The following is a 21,687-nucleotide window of genomic DNA, read 5'->3' on the forward strand; positions in this document are numbered from 1 at the left end:
CTATTCTGTGTAGCTATGTGGTACCATTACCTCCAGCTACAACTATTTACAAACAGATGTAGTACTTGGAGACCAGTTTGTGCTAAAGACAGTTTGTTCCTGCCCAACAACATATGTGTCTTAAACCTCTGTCTTGCACCCTGCTTAGTTTTTGATACTTGAGTTTATGGCACTGTTTCCCCACCTTACAAACCATCAGAAGACAGGCAACCACGAGACATAAAAATTATAGTAATAAAAAAGGTCAGGGATGCTGGTGTTTAAAATGGAATTCACAAACGAGCTATCAAGCCATCTGTGCAAAGCATTCTACTGCCCAACTGAGATGGGAAACCCCCTTTTTCCTTTTAAAACAGGCTCTCAGCATGACAGGGCAAGTCAAACCCTCTGCAAGTTATCTCATTACATGAAAAAAATAATAATATGGTCTGGAATTCTCTCCAGTCTCCTATCACCCCCTAAAAGCCACCTCCTCCTGGAGCACATCACCGTGTAAAACATGTTCTGTGAGACGCTGGAGTTCCTGCCCTTTGTAATCTCAAGGGTGCACTGCTGTTCAGATTGTAATTAACTTCAGACCTGAGCTGATACGTGCTCCAAGCACTCTGTATATGCTCAAAGGCATTTCAATTGTGTTGCACTGTTGTTACTCACCCCATAGTTGGGATCTGAAAGAAAGCCCTCCTTGGCAGCCAGCCATGCTTCTGCTTGTTCTAGCTCTCTGCGGAGCAACTGAATCTCCCAGTTTTCTATATATAACTCTCTCCTCACGTCCCAGCTCTCCTTTACTTTCTTCATCAGCTCTGACAGCTCAAGCAGTTTTTCTTCAATCTAGAAAAAACAACATTCGCAATGCCAGGAGGTGAAAAATCCAATTGGACTTTCATGTGATAGCCAACCAGCGTGGAATCTGCCCTCATGATCCAGAAGATGACCAGGGATCAGTGCTTGGCCCTGTGCTCTTTAACATCTGTATTGATGATCTGGACGAGGACATTGAGTCCATCATCAGTAAATTTGCAGACAACACCAAGCTGGGGGCAGGAGTTGATCTGTTAGAGGGTAGAGAGGCTCTACAGAGGGACCTCAACAGGCTGGGCAGATGGGCAGAGTCCAAGGGCATGAGATTGAACACATCCAAGTGCCAGGTTCTGCACATTGGCCACAGCAACCCCATGCAGAGCTACAGGCTGGGGTCAGAGTGGCTGGAGAGCAGCCAGGCAGAGAGGGACCTGGGGGTGCTGGTCGATGGTAGGCTGAACATGAGCCTGCAGTGTGCCCAGGCAGCCAAGAGGGCCAATGGCATCCTGGCCTGCATCAGGAACAGTGTGGCCAGCAGGAGCAGGGAGGTCATTCTGACCCTGTCCACTGCACTGGTTAGGCTGCACCTCGAGTACTGTGTCCAGTTCTGGGCCCCTCAGTTTAGGAAGGATGTTGACTTGCTGGAACGTGTCCAGAGAAGGGCAACAAAGTTGGTGAGGGGCTTGGAACCCAAGCCCTGTGAGGAGAGACTCAGGGAGCTGGGGTTGCTTAGCCTGGAGAAGAGGAGACTCAGGGGTGACCTTATTGCTGTCTACAACTGCCTGAAGAGGGGTTGTAGACAGGCAGAAGTTGGTCTCTTCTCCCAGGCAGCCAGCACCAGAACAAGAGGACACAGTCTCAGGCTGTGCCAGGGGAGGTTTAGGCTGGTGGTTAGGAGGAAGTTTTACACACAGAGAGTGATTGCCCATTGGGATGGGCTGCCTGGGGAGGTGGTGGAGTCACCATCACTGGAGGTGTACAGGAGAAGACTTGATAGGGTGCTTGGTTGCATGGTTAGGTGGTGTTGGATGATAGGTTGGACATGATGATCTTGAAGGTCTCACCCAATCTGGTCTAGTCTAGTCTGGTCTGGTCTAGTCTAGTTTAGTCTAGTCTAGTCTATTCTAGACAGCTGTGTGTTGTTAACAGTTTAGAAAGGATGTCCAAGCCCTCGTTTTTCTGACTTGAATTAATTTAGGCTGTATGTTGCCTAGCTGTAGTTTGTGTGCCTATTCACACAGTTATCATCCACATACTGTATGACCTGCTGTATGCTTTCCTGTGATGAAAATTTATATCTAGGAATTTGTATATTAGAACTAGCCAACAGAAGATGACTCAGCAAATACTCCCATTCATGGCAAGGCAATGATGGAGGACCTGGAACTCTGGAAAGTTCTCTAATATTTTTGACCACACAAGTAATGCAATCTTGCATAAATTCTGGAGATGCTTTTGACAAGGTGATGTCTGGATCCACAGGCAACATCAGGATGAGCTTGGGTCCATTGCGAAAGTCAGAGGCATAAGGTACATAGACTCACAGAGATTTTTAGTAAATTTAGTGGGTTCACAGAAATTTTAACATTCTTGCCCCTTTGGATCTGTAACATTCCTGAAGAACTACATATCTCCTAGTGTACTCAGGGACATCACACCATCCTATAGCTGACCGCATTGTGACATATTTTAACCTGGACCCTGTGCAGTTAAAAGTTGAATTCTCTTTTATATGGTGCATTTTTAGAATAGGATAGGATAGGATAGGATAGAATAGACCAAGTTGGAAGAGACCTTTGAGATCATCGAGTCCAACCTATCACCCAACACTATCTAATCAACTAAACCATGGCATCAAGGGCCCCATCCAGTCTGCTCCTAAACACCTCCAGTGATGGTGACTCCACCACCTCCCTGGGCAGCCCATTTCAATGGGCCACCACTCTTACCATGAAGAACTTCTTCCTAACAACCAGACTAAACTTCCCCTGGCACAGCTTGAGACTGTGTCCTCTTGTTCTGGTGCTGGTTGCCTGTGAGAAGAGCCCAACCCCCACCTGGTACAACCTCCCTTCAATAGTTGTAGACAGCAAGAAGGTCTCTCCTGAGCCTCCTCTTCTCCAGGCTAAGCAACCCCAGCTCCCTCACCCTCTCCTCATAGGGCTGTGCTCCAAACCCCTCCCCAGCTTTGTTGCCCTTCTCTGGACACATTCCAACCACTCAACATCTTTCCTAAACTGGCGGGCCCAGACCTAGACACAAGACTCAAGGTGTGGCCTAACCAGTGCTGAGTACAGGGGCAGAACGACCTCCCTGCTCCTGCTGGCCACACTGGTTTTCTGTGGAATAGCAATAACCCGTAGCCTTAATCAATCCAGTGAATATTCTTTTATGGTTCCCTTCAAAATCAGTTTATTAGAGGACTAAAACCCACAGAATTACAGAATATTAGGGGCTGAAAGGAACCTTGAAAGATCATCTAGTCCAACCCCCCTGTCAGAGCAGGATCACCTCGAGCAGGTCACGCAGGAACACATCCAGGTGGGTTTTTAATATCTCCAGAGAGGGAGGCTCCACAACCCCCCTGAGCAGCCTGTTCCAGGGTTCTGTCACCCTCACAGTGAAAAAAAATTTCCTCATCTTTCCATGGAACTTTCTATGCCTCATCTCCCACCCATTGTCCTTATTCTGTCACTGGGCATCACTGAGGAAAGCCTGACCCCATCCTTTGGGCAGTCACCCTTTAAAAGAACTTGAAAAGGTGCTTTCTTTTTCTACATGATACATGAAGTCTGCAGCTTTCAATAGCAGAGAACCTGTTTGCCCTGTTCAGTTCTATTTTGAAAGACAGACAAAACCCGCAGCTCCTGTCTGGTCAACATATTCTTTGTTCACTCTTTGTAAAGCATTTAACTCATCAACACACCTCCACAGACATGAAATGTCCATTCTTCATCAGGTCACCTCCTGCCCTTTGTATTTCTTCATATTTTAGCCACTGCTTCTCTATCTCACGCTTGTACCCCTCGTGGCGCTTGATTAGCAGCTCTGCTCCCAGGACATCGTTAGCCAGTTCCTCGGATATCACTAGTGCATGCATCTCATTGGCCCACGTCCTAGGGAAGGTAAAAGAGATGGAATCTGAGTCTGTTGGATACTCTGGAATGCACATATCCCGTGGCTGTGGATCCATGTATGCAGACTCCTATTTACTCATGAAAGATACATTGATACACAGATACATTGATGGTGGATTCACTCACACACCTATGTGTTTTTACAACTTGATAGAACATTCCCAGTCCTGGGGCAATACATTGTTAGAAAGGCAACTGCTGCAGCAGTGCATATCCAGATCCTCAGAGGGACCTGTAACTGCCATTTGCAGTACTCTTACACATAGTACTGGGTCACAAACTTTCAGATGTCCATCTAACCTTATCACCATACAGGAAAGTACTTCATATAAACACAGAGCACTCAGGCAAAGCAGCACATTGATAGATATTTCAGGAAGAAGTTCTTCACAGAAAGAGTGATTGGCCATTGGAATGGGCTGCCCAGGGAGGTGGTGGAGTCACCATCACTGGAGGTCTTTAGGAAGAGACTGGATGGGGCACTTGGTGCCATGATTTAGTTGATTAGATAGTGTTGGATGATAGGTTGGACTCGATGATCTCAAAGGTCTTTTCCAACCAGGTCAGTTCAATCCAATCCAATCCAATCCAATCCAATCCAATCCAATCCAATCCAATCCAATCCTATTCTATTCTATTCTATTCTATTCTAAATCTTGAAAGGAAAATTTTCTACTTCATGAGCCTCAGATGGCATAGACAATGCATCTTGGTCTATCCCTTAGCGTAGTAAATGTGCAATGGTCAGTGGTAACCACTTCACACTCTTTGCCCTTCTGCTCTTGTCGTGGATTGCCTCTTTCATTAACTACACTGTGCTAAAAATGTTCCTGTTTAAACAACAATTTCCATCATAATTGTATCAATTTTGATGAACAAGGCATTACAATGATAACATCTGATATTTTATTGTTGACCTGCCACTTTAAGTGTAGCACATTTCTATTACTTATTCCAATTTTACATGAGGCCTCTGCTTATAGATGCTTTGGCTTAACTGATTTAAACAAAATGAGATATTTAGCTCAGCACATATGTTTAAATAAATACATTTTGTAGATGCTTCAAACATTCAGCATTTCATTCTAATTCAGCTTTAAAAAAAAAGAAACACAAACCCATAAAATTTCCCAGTAGCTGAATTCTTGCAAAACCCCTGACTCCTGATATGAGTGAACAGAATAGGATACAACAGAATTAAACTGGTTGGAAATGACCTTCAAGTCCAACCTACCACCCAACACCATCTGATCAACTAAACCATGGCACCAAGTGCCTCATTCAGTCTCCTCTTAAACACCTAAAGTAATGGTGATTCCACCACCTCTCTGGGCAGCCCATTCCAATGGCCAATCTCTCTTTCTGGGAAGAACTTCCTAACATCCAGCCTAAACCTCCCCTGGTGCAGCTTGAGACTGTGTCCTCTTGTTCTGTTGATGGTTGCCTGGAAGAAGAGACCAACCCCCACCTGGCTACAACCTCCCTTCAGGTAGTTGTAGACAGCAAGAAGGTCTCCTCTGAGCCTCCTCTTCTCCAGGCTAAGCAGCCCCAGCTCCCTCAGCCTCTCCTCATAGGGCTTGTGCTCCAAACCTGAAGTGTGTGCATATGGGCAATGGCACTAAACGTGTGCAACACATTTTCAGCACTTGAGGAAGGGATAATCTTTGCTAGAAGGTTGTTTTTAATGTCGTTGCTTGGGATCTAAGAAAAACGGGCACTGGTGTTTCTCTAGGTGTACAAATAGCTAACTAGCAGAGACTTCCCCATCTCCCTACAGAATTAACAGTAATTTTGGTTGGGATTGTGGGACTAGCAAATCTACCCAGAGCGACTGAATTCTCCAAGACTGTCTAGGAAATAAGTCTAAAAAGGTGGGCTTGTCATGCACACTGTGCTGGAGTGGAGTGGCATGGCCACCTCTGATATGTCATAAATTCTGTGAAGTGCTGCTGGGAAGACATCATCTGAGCAACTTGGTCTAGTTGAAGATGTCCCTGCTTACTGCAGGGGGATTGGACTAAACAACCTATAAAGGTCCTTTCCAAGCCAGACTCTTCTGTGGTTATTCAAAGAAATTTACAGGGAAGCTGCAGGTCACCTGGGGCAGGAGTCAAATAACTAACAGGTGTCATTTAGAAAATCCTAGAGAGGAAAGACATGAAATAAGGCCCCTTGCCAAACTCATGGGACCAACACATACATCAGCTCTCTGCAGTCATTGAAGTAAAGCTGGACTTGTTCTGCCTGGCTCAGTCTTGCCTTCCTCTCCTGAAACTTCTTGTCCAGGCTTTCCCAGCACTGATCCACATCTGTGAGTCTCTCCATGATGTTTTCCTTGACTTGGGGGTATGTGCGGCTGAGGTGCCAAGCCTCCCCCCGAATCCGCTCCAGCTCTTTCATGATGGCTCCTAGGTCTCTCTGGAACAGAGACAGAAGGCATTGTAAGACCATCACTGCTTACACCTATCAAAAGCATATTGTAAAGATGGTGCATACATTTTCTATCCCCTGTCTGCACAGAAGCTGGAAATATAACTCTGAAATGTTTCTTCCCAGTTTCCTCCTAATGCCTTTTGACATTCATCATCAAGCATCAAAGAAGCTTCTTCAGATGTGACACACTGATTATTTGGTAAGCGTGGAGCTGAAATCTTCCCCTGCTCAGATGACACCTTTGCAATTATAATGCTGATTTGGAACAGATTTTTAGAAGAGCAGCTCCTCCTTAGAAGCAAAAGCATGAGTACCATAATACCACAATTTTAAAACAAAACAAAAGAAAAATCTCTCCTCCTGTGAAGCACAAAGGATATTTCAGGAAGAAACGGGCTCATCTTTTGTTGGCCTGCAAATGAGACACTTGGGAGGATTTCAACTCAAGCATCAGCCTCCTTATTTTGCCATTTATGTTTTTCTGCCACTGCTGCTTGACAGCTCCCCTTACCTCTACTCCTTCAAGCTGGCTGAGGAGTGTCTGCACACCCGGAAGATCATATCCGTAATCTTCGATATCCACCACTGCCTCTTTCTCCTGCATCCAGCCCTTTACTTCATCCACATCATGATCATATTGGTGAACTTCACGAGCTGCTCTTAGGTTCTAGAATAAAGAAACAATTTAATGGTGACACTATATATTGTCTGCAACACAAAAAAGGGCAACTCTGCTAGGTCCTAATGCAGCACAGACTGAACAAGAATGGGAGTGAAATACCTTCCCAATTATGTCATCTACAAGTGAAATATTTAGAATCATAGAATCAATAAGGTTGGAAAAGACCTCAAAGATCATCAAGTCCAGCCTGTCGCCCAACACCTCATGACTACTAGACCATGGCCCCAAGTGCCACATGCAATCCCTTCTTGAACACCTCCAGGGACAGTGACTCCACCACCTCCCTGGGCAGACCATTCCAATGGCTAACAACTCTCTCTGTGAAGAACATTCTCCTCACCTCAAGCCTAAACTTCCCCTGGTGCAGCTTGAGACTGTGTCCTCTTGTTCTGGCACTGGTTGCCTGGGACAAGAGACCAACGGCCTCCTGGCTACAACTTCCCTTCAGGTAGCTGTAGACAGCAATAAGGTCTGCCCTGAGCCTCCTCTTCTCCAGGTTAAGCAATCCCAGCTCCCTCAGCCTCTCCTCATAGGGCTTGTGCTCGAGGCCTCTCCCCAGCCTCATTGCCCTTCTCTGGACACGCTCAAGTGTCTCGATGTCTTTCTTAAACAGAGGGGCCCAGAACTGGACACAGGACTCAAGGTGTGGCCATCGGAATGTGCTGCCCAGGGAGGTGGTGGAGTCACCATCACTGGAGGTCTTTAGGAAGAGACTGGGTGGGGTGCTTGGTGCCATGGTTTACTTGAATAGATGGTGCTGGATGATAGGTTGGACTCGATGATCTCAAAGGTCTCTTTCAACCTGGTTAATTCTATTCTATTCTATTCTAAGTGCCAGAGACAGCCTTCTATTAGTGGTGGTAAACTGTTAGATTGGTTTAGTTTTCCAAGAAGCCAGAGCTAACAGCAAATTAAGGAAAAACAGAATTTCTCTAGGCTGATAAATATCTTCCAAGTATAAGCCTTATGAGGAACAGTAGGGTAAGCAGTGGCTGGAAAAAGAAATGGATCAGGAAGTAAGAAACCAGAATACACCCATTGCTTTTATGAACCTTGTGTTTCAACATGATCCATGTCCTGGCTTGGGAAAGGAAGAAGGATGTGGGAGCCTGCAGAGAATTCAACACCCCATTTTTCCCCATGTATTTCCTACCTCAGTCCTTGTCTGGATGGTATGGCATAGCCTCTCCCACATCCCATTGATTTGCTTTGTTCGCTTCTGGATGATGTCCACCTTGCTGTGGCCCTCCTTCTCCAGTTTAGATGCTAACTCATTTAAGGAGACAACTTTGGAATGTCCCAGAGGTTTCACCTCATTGACAAAATCTTCAAACTTTTTCTCCAGCACCTGTGGGATAAATGGGAACACAGACTTGGATAAAAGAATTTCTGCTTAACTCTATGAGAGAGGCAGAAGGAATCGGTCTCTCTGTCCTGTATAAAATGAAACCTATGTATTGGAGTTTACAACTGCAAAACATAGGCCCTGGAGTCAGAATGGGGCATCCATCATCTTGATCATTTAACATTTTGCATCACAGCAAAAAATCAGCCACATCTAACAGACAGATACTGCTCAGATCAAAAGCTAAGGAACATAACCTGTTAGGCTGTCCACGTATGCAGCATTTGTTGAGGAGCTGATACTATAAATTATACCTCTTTGTACTCTGTGCCCTGAGGAGAAATTTGTTCTTGAAATCAGCAGCTACAGGTGTGAATCCTGCATTCAAATATTTTCCACTGAAACTGTTACAAAACCATGGCCCTGTTCATGTCAAATATTTTTTTAGGCCCCGTCAAATCTATAGTCAGGGCTAGCAGTGAGGTGCCCTGACCTCACCTTATCCCAAGAGAAAGCTAATTTTCTGCTGCACCTACTTTTTCCTGCTGGAAGAGGATGCTACCTCAGAGAACCCCATATAAGCAGACAGAAACCAGCCTGAGCTCTTGCAGCAGAGATGGTTGGTTTGCTCAGTTTGTGCCATTGTAACATGCTTCACTGTCAGCAGCTACACAAAAATCGCAGCAAATATACTCCTGCTTTGCCACACAATGTGTACAACACTTCTTATTCTCTTTTACCTCAACATCATCTAAGTCCTGCCCATAGTCATCGGATTCTGCTACAGACTGTTTACTGGCAAACCATGCCTCCACCAGCTGGAATTCTCTTTCAAACTGATAAAGCTGGAATTGTTCTTGCAGGCGTTTTCTCTGCGTCTCAGCCTTCTGTAGGAGAGTCTGATAGTCTGCTAGGATCCTGTGGAGCTTTGAAAGTATGGTTGAACTGTAAAGGACAAGAATCAGACAGGTTGAATTTGCAACACTTTCAGAATCCAGAAGAATCCAGATAACATCATGGAGTGACTTGTGCCAAGCTGTTAAAACCAGCTAGTTCAGGAAATTAAAGTGTCTCATATGAGTGGCTGCTCTTTTCACTTCCTCCTCCCCAGATACAAAACCAAACTGGCAATAAAAAGCAAACCAAACCAAACCAGTGAACTGTCAAGCATGTTTGCTTCCTCCTTCCCAGATACAAAACCAAACTGCCAATAAAACACAAACCAAACCAAACCAGTGAACTGTCAAGCATGTTTGCTTCCTCCTCCCCAGATACAAAACCAAACTGGCAATAAAAAAACAAAACAAAACAACAAAACAGTGAACTGTCAAGCATGTTTGCTTCCTCCTCCCCAGATACAAAACCAAACTGGCAATAAAAAACAAACCAAAACAAAGACCCAAAACAAAACAGTGAACTGTCAAGCATATTTGCTTTCTCTCCCAAGCACAGTGCTTTTTGAAGCTTTATGGTAGATGAAAAGTAGATGACAGGTCCTGGGAACACCTGACAAAGATGATGATCAGCACCAATTGGCCCGTTGTTAAAAAAAAACAGAACCCGACATGACAACATTAAATCAATCATCAAAATTCTTTGGGGACTGAGTGTACTTGATGGTGGTGAAGGAAGGACTGATGTTCCCTGAAGTCTCATTTGTACATGAGCCATCAAACTGCTACTGAAGTGTGAACGTTTCTGTATTTTCTTTCTCTGGGCATTTCTGTTAGCTCTGGAGCAGAAGGTGTTTTTCATTTGCCTACCTCTCTGGGCTGTCTTTGTTTATTAAGCTGGAACCTGTCTCCTGTGCTTTCTCTATCCGGGGCCTGAAACCATCCATGTCCAGCTTGGTAGCTTCCAGTTTACGAAGTAAAGCTTGTGTGGATTCTTCATTCTTCCCATAATCAGAGGTTTCCAGAACGAAGCTCCTCTCTGCCAGCCATGCCTCCACCTCCATCAGCTGTATAAAACACAGATATGAGCCTGAGCACAGCTGTGATTTAGGTCAAGACAAAGAAAACTGGAAAGCAGTGATGCCGAAGAGACAGATCAGTGAAAGCAGAGAGCAAGTCAGGTGCTTTCCTCTGATGCAAACCAGCAGATATTGCTAAAAAAAAGGAAAAAAAAGGGGTGAAAAAAAAAAAGAAAAGAAAAAAAAAAGGAAAAGAAAAAAAAGGAAAAGAAAAAAAAAGGAAAAGAAAAAAAGGAAAAGAAAAAAAGGAAAAGAAAAAAAGGAAAAGAATAAAAAGGAAAAGAAAAAAAGGAAAAGAAAAAAGGAAAAGAAAAAAGGAAAAGAAAAAAAAAGGAAAATAAAAAAGCAAAAGAGAAAAAAGGTAAAGAAAAAAAGGGGAAAAAGGGGGAAAAAAGGAAAAGAAAAAAACAAAAGAGAAAAAAAGGTAAAGAAAAAAAGGGGGGAAAAGGGAAAAAAAAGGAAAAGAAAAAAGGGGAAAAAAAGGAAAAGAAAAAAGGAAAAGAAGAAAAAAAGAACATGTACTCAGAACCCAGTAGTTATGGTTGTGTATTCATCCCTCACTGCAATTAGTTGGGAAAGTAACTGTTTCTCCACTGTATCTGTATTTACTAGACATGAAAAATCATGACTGTGTGAGTTCTGCTCCTATCTCAGCTCTTGCAACCACTCCACAGTACAGGTGTTGGTTCTTTTAAACAAAGAAAGAGCAAAATAAATTTCTCCTGAACCATCTTTACCTCATTCAGGAACAGATGGGCCTCATATGACTGCACAAGCCGCTGTCTCCTCTCTTGGGCCTCCGCCTTCAAGGTTTCTACAGAAGTCTCAAGCTCCTTCAGATGCTCCATAATCTTGCGAGAAGCTGAGTGGCCTCCCCGTACCAGTTTCTGCCCCGTACTGAGCACTGCTTTGGTCAAAGCATCCCGACTGCTTATCTCGTTCTCCAAGTTCTGCAGAGAGTAGAGAGTGAAAGGATGGACCAAAACCAAAAGCTGTGGAGAGTTCTATACCAGATAGTCCATTGTGAATTTGTTTTCTATACACAAAGATCACAGAAATCACAGAAAGCTTCAGGTTGGAAAAGAGCCTCAGGATCACCAAGTCCAACTGATAACCCTACTCTACAAGGTTCACCCCTAAACCATATCCCCAAGCAACACATCCAAACAACTTTTAAACACACCCAGGGTTGGTGACTCAACCACCTCTCTAGGCAGTCCATTCCAATGCCTGACCACTCCCTGTGAAAAGTTTTTTCCTAATGTCCAGTCTAAACCTACCCAGGGAGGTGGTGGAGTCACCATCACTGGAGGTGTTTAGGAAGAGACTGGAAGGGGTGCTTGGTGCCATGCTTTAGTTGATTAGATGGTGGTGGATGATAGGTTGGACTCAATGATCTCAAAGGTCTCTTCCAACCTGGTTAATTCTATTCTATTCTATTCTACTCTACTCTACTCTATTCTACTCTACCACGTTGCAGCTTGAGGCCATTCCCTCTTGTTCTACCACTAATTACCTGTGAGAAGAAACCAGCATCAACCTCTCCACAGCGTCCTTTCATGTAGTTGTAGAGGGCAATGAGGTCTCCCCCTCAATCTCCTCTTTTCCAAACTAAGCAGTCCCAGCTCCTTCAGTTGCTGTTTGTAAGCTTTATTCTCCAGGCTCTTCCCCAGCTTTGTTGCCCTCCTCTCACTCAGTCCAGCACCTCCACAATTCTCTTGTATTGAGGTGCCCAAAACTGGACACAATACTCGATGTGTGGCCTCACCAGAGCTGGGTACAAGGGGGCAATCACCTCCCTATTCCTGTTGGACACAGCATTTTGAATACAGGCTAGGATTCCATTGGCTTTCTGGGCCAGCTGGGCACACTGCTGGCTCTATTCAATTGCTTGTCGATTAGAACCCCCAGGTCCCTTTCTACCATGCAACTTTCCAGCCACACTTCCCCAAGTCTGCAGCATTGCTTGGGGTTGTTGTGACCCAAGTGCAGGACCTGACATTTGGCCTTCTTGAAGCTCATCCCATTAACATTGGCCAGATGGGTCAGAGGTGCAAAGTCTGCATGGATGCTGATAGTGTGGCGGAGGAGTTTTTTGGGGTGAAGGAGGGTTTACAGAAATCCAATATAGTCAGGAAGTTTGGACCTTGGATTATATCCACCTCAGTGTGGAGGGAAGAGGTTTTTAACCACAAACCTCTTATCTCTGGATTCCTCTGAAATATACCTATTTCCACTCAATTACATGGTGTTCCTTAAATTAGAATGTGTCTAGGCAAGAACAATGAAGTCACCTGCTTATCCCTGTTTATAATCACTTTCTTTTGTAGAAGATGCAAGTTTGTACAGTAGCCATCTTGCAAACTCTGGGGGTACACACACTAGCGGGCAGCCAAGACAAAAAGGAGAGGTGGAAACTACTGGGACCAGTTCTCAAAGACTTTACTTCTAATTAGTTTTTGAAGACTGGTAGATTTTAAAATCACAGGTGTACCTTCACATACCCCTTCATGATATATTGGGAGCTGGGGTTGTTTAGTCTGGAGAAGAGGAGGCTCAGGGCAGACCTTATTGCTCTCTACAACCACCTGAAGGGAGGTTGTAGCCAGGTGGGGGTTGGTCTCTTCTCCCAGGCAACCAGCACCAGAACAAGAGGACACAGTCTCAACTGAACTAGGGGACATTTAGGCTGGAGCTGAGGAGAAAGTTCTTCACAGAGAGTTGATAGCCATTGGAAAGTGCTGCCCAGGGAGCTGGTGGAGTCACCATCCCTGGAGGTGTTCAAGAGGGGATTGGATGTGGTACTTGGTGCCATGGTTTAGTAGTCATGAGGTCTTGGGTGACAGGTTGGACTTGATGATCTTTGAAGTCTCTTCCAACCTTATTGATCCTATGATTCTATGATTTGTCTGGGTGGGCAAGGACCACACAATCGATTTGTTGGTGGGCAGATGTGCATTCCATGGTTAACTGCACCTGAGCACCTTGAGCACAAACCAGTCCCACCATTTAACAACTGTGCTGTTTATTTTCATAGCTATGAAGCAGGCAGGTTCAACTGAAGTACCAAACATGGCTGAAAAAGAATTCTGATTCTAATCTTGCCTTTAACTTCCCCCTATTAATTTCAGGTCAGCCACCATGCTGTTGAAAAGTGACACCATATCCAACACCAGCAGGATGGAATCCAGTGGCAAAGATTATGAAACATCTTGCACTGTGTATTAATAATCAGCTAGCAGCATGAAGAACAACTTTGCAGTTGAATGTGGAAGGAAGATGTATTCATGGTACTTCCTTTCTAAAAACAGGAATGCAAAAGGGGAAAAAAAAGAAGAGGAGGAAGAGGAGAAGGAAGGGGAGTGAGGGGAATCTCTGTTCCAAGCCAAGCAGCTGTACATAGGGGATCTTACAGGAAGGCTGTCTGGTGACAGGACAAGAGGGAATGGTTTTAAGCAGAGGGAGAGAGTAGGTTTAGACTGCATCTTAGGAAGAAATTCTTCAGCATGAGGATCGTGGGACTCAGGAATAGGCTGCCCAGAGAGACTGCAGATGCCAGGTTGGATGAAGCCTTGAGCAGCCAAGTCTAGTTGAGAGGCATCCCTGCCCATTGTGGGGAGGATGGAGTAGATGATCTCTGAGGTCTCTTCCAGCCTAAGCCATTCTATGATGTTATGCTTGTGTGTAAAAGCAGCTTTGCAAGACAGTATGAACTGAGGGTTTATTTTAGGTTGATACATTTTACAAACAATCACTTTTGTAGTGACAAACCAAGGACTGAATTTTGCAAATCTGGCTCACTAAAACAAACAATAGAGGGTGGAACTGACAGTATGTTCAACTCTTGGCTGTTAAGATACCACAGAGATTTGTTTGTCAGTAAGCCAACATTGAAAACAAAGATGTAGAGACTCCAGCTACTAGAAGATTAAGAATTCAAAGCTTATATTTTAATCCTGCTTCCAGGAGAACAAGAAGCAAAATGGCAGGAAGAATTGGCATTGTATTATGCCCTGCTATTATGGTCTGTATCTCCTTTTCTCACAGTTCATTGAAATATAGCCAATTAACACAAAGATAATTGCAGCCTTGAGCACTGTCTCCACTGGAGCACTATCGCTCAGATTAAGTGAGCCCAAACATTCCTTTCATCTGTGAATCTAAATACATGGTAGGCTATGTCAGTCAGTTCCTACGTTTCAGGAGTAATTGAACACACAACATTTCTGCTTCTCATCATGATGAAACAAGTTTTTTTTGTTCTTACTGTCTAGTCTCAAAGTCACCAACTGCATCTTCCTTAAATACAGATTATTTTTTTTTTTTCACAAGCAGAAGAATTACATTTCAATACTAAGGAGGTATAAACTACTCACAATATACCCTTGAGTTTTACTTGGGAATATTCTATTCTACTGGGATGTATTTTCACAGAATCACCAAGGTTGCAAGAGACCTCAAAGACCATCAAGTCCAACCTGTCACCAAAAACCTCATGACTAAACCACAGCACCAAGTGCCACATCCAATCCCTTCTTGAACACCTCCAGGGATGGTGACTCCACCACCTCCCTGGGCAGACCATTCCAATGGCTAACGACTCTCTCTGGGAAGAACTTTCTCCTCACCTTGAGCCTAAACTTCCCCTGGTGCAGCTTGAGACTGTGTCCTCTTGTTCTGGTGCTGGTTGCCTGGGAGAAGAGATCAACCCCCTCCTGGATACAACCTCCCTTCAGGTAGTTGTAGGCAGCAAGAAGGTCTCCCCTGAGCATTGCCCTCTCCAGGCTACACAACCCCAGCTCCCTCAGCCTCTCCTCATAGGGCTTGTGCTCAAGGCCTCTCCCTAGCTTCATTGCCCTTCTCTGGACACGTTCAAGTGTCTCAATGTCCTTCTTAGACTGAGGGGCCTAGAACTGGACACAGGACTCAAGGTGTGGCCTAACCAGAGCAGAGTACAGGGGCAGAATGACTTCCCTGCTCCTGCTGGCCACACTATTCTTGATGTTGGCCAGGATGCCATTGGCCTTCTTGGCCACCTGGGCACACTGCTGGCTCATGTTCAGCCAGCTGTCAACCAGTACCCCCAGGTCCCTTTCTGCCTGGCTGCTCTCCAGCCACTCCGACCCCAGCCTGTATCACAGTATCACAGTATCACAGTAACTAAGGTTGGAAGAGACCCCAAGGATCATCAAGTCCAACCTGTTCCAACAGACCTCACAACTAGATCATAGCACCAAGCGCCACGTCCAATCTCCCCTTGAACACCTCCAGGGACGGCGACTCCACCACCTCCCCAGGCAGCCCATTCCAATGACGAATCTCTGCATCGGTTGTTGTGGCCCAAGTGCAGCATCCGGCACTTGGATTTGTTGAATGCCATCCTGTTGGACTCTGCCCATCTGTCCACTCGGTCAGCTCCTCATTAAATTTTGAGTATGAATAGGATAAATCAACTTCTAAAGATACTTCATCCTTGTCCTTCTCTGTCACCTGTAGCAGTCTTGAATATTTACCTGAAGGACCTTTCACGTTTTTTTGTGAGTTCAGATTTTTATTTGTAGACATGCAGACTGCACCAAATGCTTGGGCTTACTGCCTCTCTCTACGTGTGTGTATCACACACAGTCTTACTTTCTAAGATCTTCTGTCTTTCCCAGCCTTGTTGCAGAATGTAACAAGATTTCCCCAGAGGCACTTGGCTTGGAACTTAGATGAGCTGTCATTTGCTAGCATTAAATACCAATAGCTGCTGGAAACTTTTAGCAGGGTTTTTTTCTTTTCTTTCTTTCACCTTGTGTTTGCAAAGAGACAGTGCTCCTTACTAACAAAACATTAGGAAGGCAGCTGCTGTTTTATTGGTATTTGAGATGACAGTGTTCCAGGCACTGCTTTCTCTGAGAGCCCATCTCAATCTTACAAAATAATTCAGCAGCTATCTTGAAAGCTACCACTGGAATGAAGGCCAAGCTAAGGACCATCATAATATCCTGCTAACTCCTACCCTCCAGAGAAGAGTTCTGGGGAAAGATGTTTCCCTGGGAGCTCATTCTGAGATGTCTAAGTAATGAACTTTCTTGGATGTACTTACTGAGTTTCAAAGTACATTTGTTAGGACATCTGTTGCCCAAGGAAGCTTTAACAGCATGCATAACAGTTTGTAAAATATATTTTGCTTGTAAAGTCCAAGTTTTGAACTCAGTTCACAGAAAGAACCAATGAGCCCACAGAAAAGCATATGGTGTGATACCTACCCTACTGCCATGACAAGCAGCAAGGAATCTCACATGTTGCCAAAGTCATGGACATATCCTTTAAAAACTGTTGGTATTATCAGAAAAGGATAGAAGTAATCCTTGGCATCACGATTCCTGCTAGCCAAAGCACTGCAGATGAAGTTTGCTGGAGGCAAAGTGAATCCCATGTTCTTTCTGATTCTAAATGCTGAGAATTGTTCTCACATGGCATTACCTGGTGCTTTTCTTGTAGACTTTGAACTGTTGCCAGGGATTGGCCATAATCCCTGGAAGAAGCCATGGGGAGCTTCTCACGAACCCAGGCCAGCTCCTCATCAACATCTCTGAAGAACTGGTACTGAAGTCTGCTTGCCTCCAGACTCCCACGCCTCTCTTGCAGAGGATCACGTAGACGTTTGTATCTGCGGGTTTTGAAGGGAGCCCAGTGAGGATCACAGATTAATAAGGCATGAAAGCATGAGGTTCTATACAGAATGATGCACAGAAGGAAAGAAAAAAATATGCAGGAAAGAAAAGGGCTGACAAAAAGAGGAAAAAGGTGGCAGGGAACAGGGTGGCACTAGCACACCTCTGCACCAGCTGATCCACTTTCTCTTCTAGTTCATCAGCAAGGAAATGTTTCCCACTTTGGAATTGCTGAGCTGTGACCACAAGCTCTTGTAGCCGGTCCCTGTGGCCAGAAATATCTTCCTCCAGTTCTTCTTGTTTCTTCAGATGACTGTTCAAAACCACCAGATCATTGTCGCTATATGGGGCTTTCAACTCATTTTCAACATCATCCAACCATTTCTCCATGTCCTCTATACTTCGCTGAAAATGAAGGCCCTGAGGACAATCAGGAAGAAAAGGTCATTTAAAATTTTAGGACAGACAGTATGATGCAAAAATCTTGGCCACTTTCAGGAAGAATTGCACACAAACACAGAGAACCTTCCCAGAGCTCTGTGAACTATTCCCTGATATGATGGTGGTCCAAATGAAGACGACAATTCAGTCAGGGCGATTGCAAGAACAGATGCAGAGAACACCAGAAGCTAATCTTACTTGTGTTGCACAAAGGTGAATGGTGGACACAGTAGCTTGAAAGGCAGCCATTTAAAGGCAGAGCTCTATTTTACACCTAGAGAGTGTGTGGTAGTCCATGCAAACCTTACAGTCATGAGAACTCATGTGCCTTGAGCTAGAAGAATGGAAGGCAGCTGTGGGCTTCTTTCTCAATGTGTTGGAGAAAAGATGCAGAAAGTTGACATATAAGAGTGAACAGGTTTTCCCTCAGGATCCCTCTCTGGAACACTGATCTAAATCAGCAGTAGAATGTAGAGGCAAAAGAGCCTATAAATCCTTTTCCTTTCATAGGGATATCCAGTCCTCCCACCAATTCCATTCCACTTAAGAGTTTCTTTGCTCAGATAGTCTTGAGGAAACAAATCTGACTGTATGTAAGTCATGTATTTGTAGGTGAGATGTGTAGCAAGGCAGCTGTGTTGTCTCTGGAAATGACACCAAGACCTCACCACCAGCATCCCTGTGTTACCTTGTAAGCATCCTGCAGCTTGGCTCGTTTATCCTGGCAACTTGCTAGCAGTTCCTCCCACAGCTCCTCCATTTCTTGTAGTCTGGAGAGAATGGCTTCAGGGGCATAGTGACCCTCACGGAGCATCTTCTCCCCTTCCTATAGCAGAGAGAAAAGTCAAAGTTTTCTTTCTTTGCTGAATGCACCAGAATGTCACTTTTTCCTCCAAGAACAAAGTCTAATGGCAGCTGCAGCCATCACTTCCTGATGTAACAGACAGAGGCTGCAGAGTCAAACAGATAAAGGTTGATTAAAACTAGGGCAGACAGTGATCTTCCTGTTTTTCTGACCTCTAAAATGATTTCAGATGCTAGAATACAATATTGGAAGACAATGAGTAAAGAAAGCCTTCATTATGCAACAGCTACATTGCCTAAAAGCTGGCAGGGAGCCTGGTTTGCAAGGACTTAGTTTTTTTTCTGTGATGTTCCACATTCTGTGATCAGTGTAGAGATTGCTCAGTCACCTATCCTTTTCTATTCCCTTCCTTGCACATTAAGAGAGAACTATCCTCGTTCTAGTGAATCACCGTACAAGATATTAAAGCCTATTTTAACCATGTGCTGATGTAACACTGCATTATGACTCTGTGTTTTTAATCCCTGAGCTGCAGGTGCTTAACAGGTTGGCAAAAGAAGAGGCAGGGAAGGCCTCAATCAGGTAGAAGAGTCTGTAGATACATCCTTAAGCTGGGACCAAGTCTGTTTTAGAAAGTACACTGAACTATTTCTGCATTTTGCAATGGAGAACAGGAGGCACAGCAAGAGAATGATGCTAACTCAGGACAGGAGAAGTTATTTTTCTTCTGAAAAGCAACTACTTGGGTTATTCCCAATGAAAAGGGCCTATATAGCATCAAGAAGTAATGAGAAAGATTTTGCAAACAGTTCTTTAAAACCAGATTAGTTTGGAGAGAATTGTAACTCCACCCTTTAACCCCCTTTGTGTGTCTGAACACACGGGGCTTTAAAGGCCATAAAAGAAAGAAAGAAGTCTTCTACAATACTGCAGTCAGGTGAGTCTGATGCAGGATTCTATCTTTAATGCTTAGTTATCTATTGCAAAATACACCTAGCAAACACTGTGCTGCAAAGAAGGTCAATAAACATGTAACAGTCTGTCCTTCCAAACTCATCATCTGATCACAGCATCTGCCAAGAATCTGACAAAGCTTGTCAGATTTCCTTCACATCTCTCCTACCAGCATGCCTCTGCAAAGGCAAAACTTGAAGGCTCTTCTTGATCCTTTTCTTGGATACATTTTATCTGACTTGTTGGAGTTCGGCATCCAACCAGCTAGATTTCCTGTTGGTGAGAAGCAGTAATACCTCTGAAGTGACATTCACTCCAGAAAGCAGTTCCTAAATTCAGTGGACTAAGTTGCTCATTGAAAGCACCCATCTCTTTGAACTGCATGCACAGTAAATATAGATAGCAAGCACACACTAGGCAATTAGAGAAGCTGGAAGAAACCAATGGACACAGGAAGTTCTTGATGGACTGAAAAAGAGTAAGTTTCCCAGCCCCTTCAGAGACAATGTGACTGATATCAGTAGGAACAGTGAGTCCTTCTGGCTTGTTTGAGATGACAGTTGCCCACCCTCACCATTAACCCCACTTCTCTCACATATTTAGTGGAGTCCAGGCGATTTCTATTGGCCATGATCTCTGCTTGGAAAGTCTGGTGCTTCTGCAGTTTGGTCTGCAGATTGCTTGGATCCTTCCAGCTATCATCTTGGGCAATGCTGTTCTTCTCATTGATCCAGGCAGCCACCTTTGGGGAGGAAAGAACAGAAGTAGACAAAATCTTCAGCACTTCTTCATTTCCAACTTAGCAGAATCTCCTCTAACATGTACAAAACATGGGACTAGTGAGTGGGGACATGAATGAATTGTCCTTCTGAGGTTCTGCTTCCATTAGCTCTTTCTGTCTTTCATAATGAAGTGACTTCTATACCTGTTTAGCAGCACTGTTACCTGTGAAGGGGTCTGTGTCCACGAGAAAGTTCCTGTGCAGTGTGAAACTGCGTGGGCACATGTGTGCATGTACAGACATGTGCATGGGGCAAAAAGGGCTGTTATTTCCTGATTTCTAACACACTGGCAGTACATCACAAGAAAAGAACTAATTTGTCTCTTCCTATGAAATTAAGAGAGCGGCACATTGCCTCCTAATACATTTTATTTCATTTGGGTTTTGCTGGCATTCAGCGCACAGTACATCTTTCATCTGGTGACTGGAGGAAAGCTGTGACTTAGCTTTTTTTCTGTGATGTTCCACATTCTGTGATCAGTGTAGAGATTGCTCAGTCACCTGTCCTTTTCCATTCCCTTCCTTGCACATTAAGAGAGAACTATTCTGAAAAGTATCCCTCCACAGTTTTCCTCATCTTTCCCAATATCATTTAATTCCAGATTCAGTTCCTTGTTTTTTTCCTCCCAGCGATTCCATTCAGGGATTCATTATGTTCTAAGAAAGCAGAATAATCCTATGTAATTGTACCTCAAAGGAATTCCTAAGAAACTTCTGCAGAAGCCTTGATTCCTCTAGCAGATGTCTGCGAGCAGCGGTGGTCTCCAGCAGTTTCTCTTTTCTGAGATGAAGACAGATGTGTGAGGTAAAAGCCACAGAGTGAATTAGGTAGCACAGGGGGTTTCAGTTTTCATCTCTAACACACATGTCATCTGACTCTCCATTCTCTAGGAGAGAAATGTCCACAACATGCACCCTCTCATGATTTGGACTGTCAGAGAGGATGCTGAGGACAATGTGAGAAGGATTACTAGCAGACAGATGTGTTTAAAGTGCACACAAATTCTGTATATATGATACCTGCCTCTAGAAATCACCATTACTGTCTCTCAGGGTACAAGAGAACAAACTCAGCATGTTTCTTATATGGAAAGCCTGGGAGTGTGATGGTGTTTGTCACCAATGAGCCAAAGCTACACCATTCTTTCATCTTTGTCCAAATGTGGGCCTGCAGCACATGTCAATGCAGTCACGAGCTAGTTTGATCCTATTAAAGAATTCCTATGTTTACTTTAATGTCTCTTCAGAAATGTTACACATATCTTTTCATCTACCACAGCACTGAACAAAACTGCTTTTACTGCCAGCATTTAAGATGAACAATATGCAGTGGGCTAGGAGAAATAAAGCAATCCACGTGAAAGGGCAAGGTCTGATCAGAAAAACTGCAAATGTCCTCATAGATAATTTGAGCAGGGTTTTAAGATCAACCTCATTAGACTAGTGAAAAAGCAGTTGTGTAGCAAACAACCTTTCTTGATGGTATTTAATGATAATGAAATATTAGCAGCACAGCAGGCCTCTGTCTTTTGTTTGCAGCACTGTCCCTAAGGCCAGACCAGAATTCAGAAATACGATGAAACTGCCTTTTTCTGAATCCTGGATCCCCCTTCGCTCAGCTGCAATTTGGAAACCTCCTAATGAAACATTGACTAGGCTCAGGCCAGTTTGGCAAGA

General features: G+C 44.2%; 1 protein-coding gene across 1 annotated transcript in view; it reads right to left on the minus strand.

Moving 5' to 3' along the window:
* SPTBN5 (spectrin beta, non-erythrocytic 5) overlaps positions 1-21,687 on the minus strand; it is a 131,440-nt gene that overhangs the window by 9,401 nt on the left and 100,352 nt on the right. The window contains exons 47-59 of the mRNA XM_054161511.1: positions 20,701-20,791; positions 19,825-19,971; positions 18,159-18,296; positions 17,193-17,449; positions 16,839-17,025; positions 11,108-11,320; positions 10,162-10,358; positions 9,139-9,343; positions 8,207-8,401; positions 6,883-7,038; positions 6,139-6,356; positions 3,728-3,917; positions 655-831 (exon numbers count right to left, since the gene is read on the minus strand). Coding sequence (XP_054017486.1) covers positions 655-831; positions 3,728-3,917; positions 6,139-6,356; positions 6,883-7,038; positions 8,207-8,401; positions 9,139-9,343; positions 10,162-10,358; positions 11,108-11,320; positions 16,839-17,025; positions 17,193-17,449; positions 18,159-18,296; positions 19,825-19,971; positions 20,701-20,791 — 2,371 coding nt within the window. The remainder of the gene's footprint in view (positions 1-654; positions 832-3,727; positions 3,918-6,138; positions 6,357-6,882; positions 7,039-8,206; positions 8,402-9,138; positions 9,344-10,161; positions 10,359-11,107; positions 11,321-16,838; positions 17,026-17,192; positions 17,450-18,158; positions 18,297-19,824; positions 19,972-20,700; positions 20,792-21,687) is intronic.

This window comes from Dryobates pubescens, chromosome 5 (genome assembly GCF_014839835.1).
Source record: "Dryobates pubescens isolate bDryPub1 chromosome 5, bDryPub1.pri, whole genome shotgun sequence".
NCBI lineage: Eukaryota > Metazoa > Chordata > Aves > Piciformes > Picidae > Dryobates > Dryobates pubescens.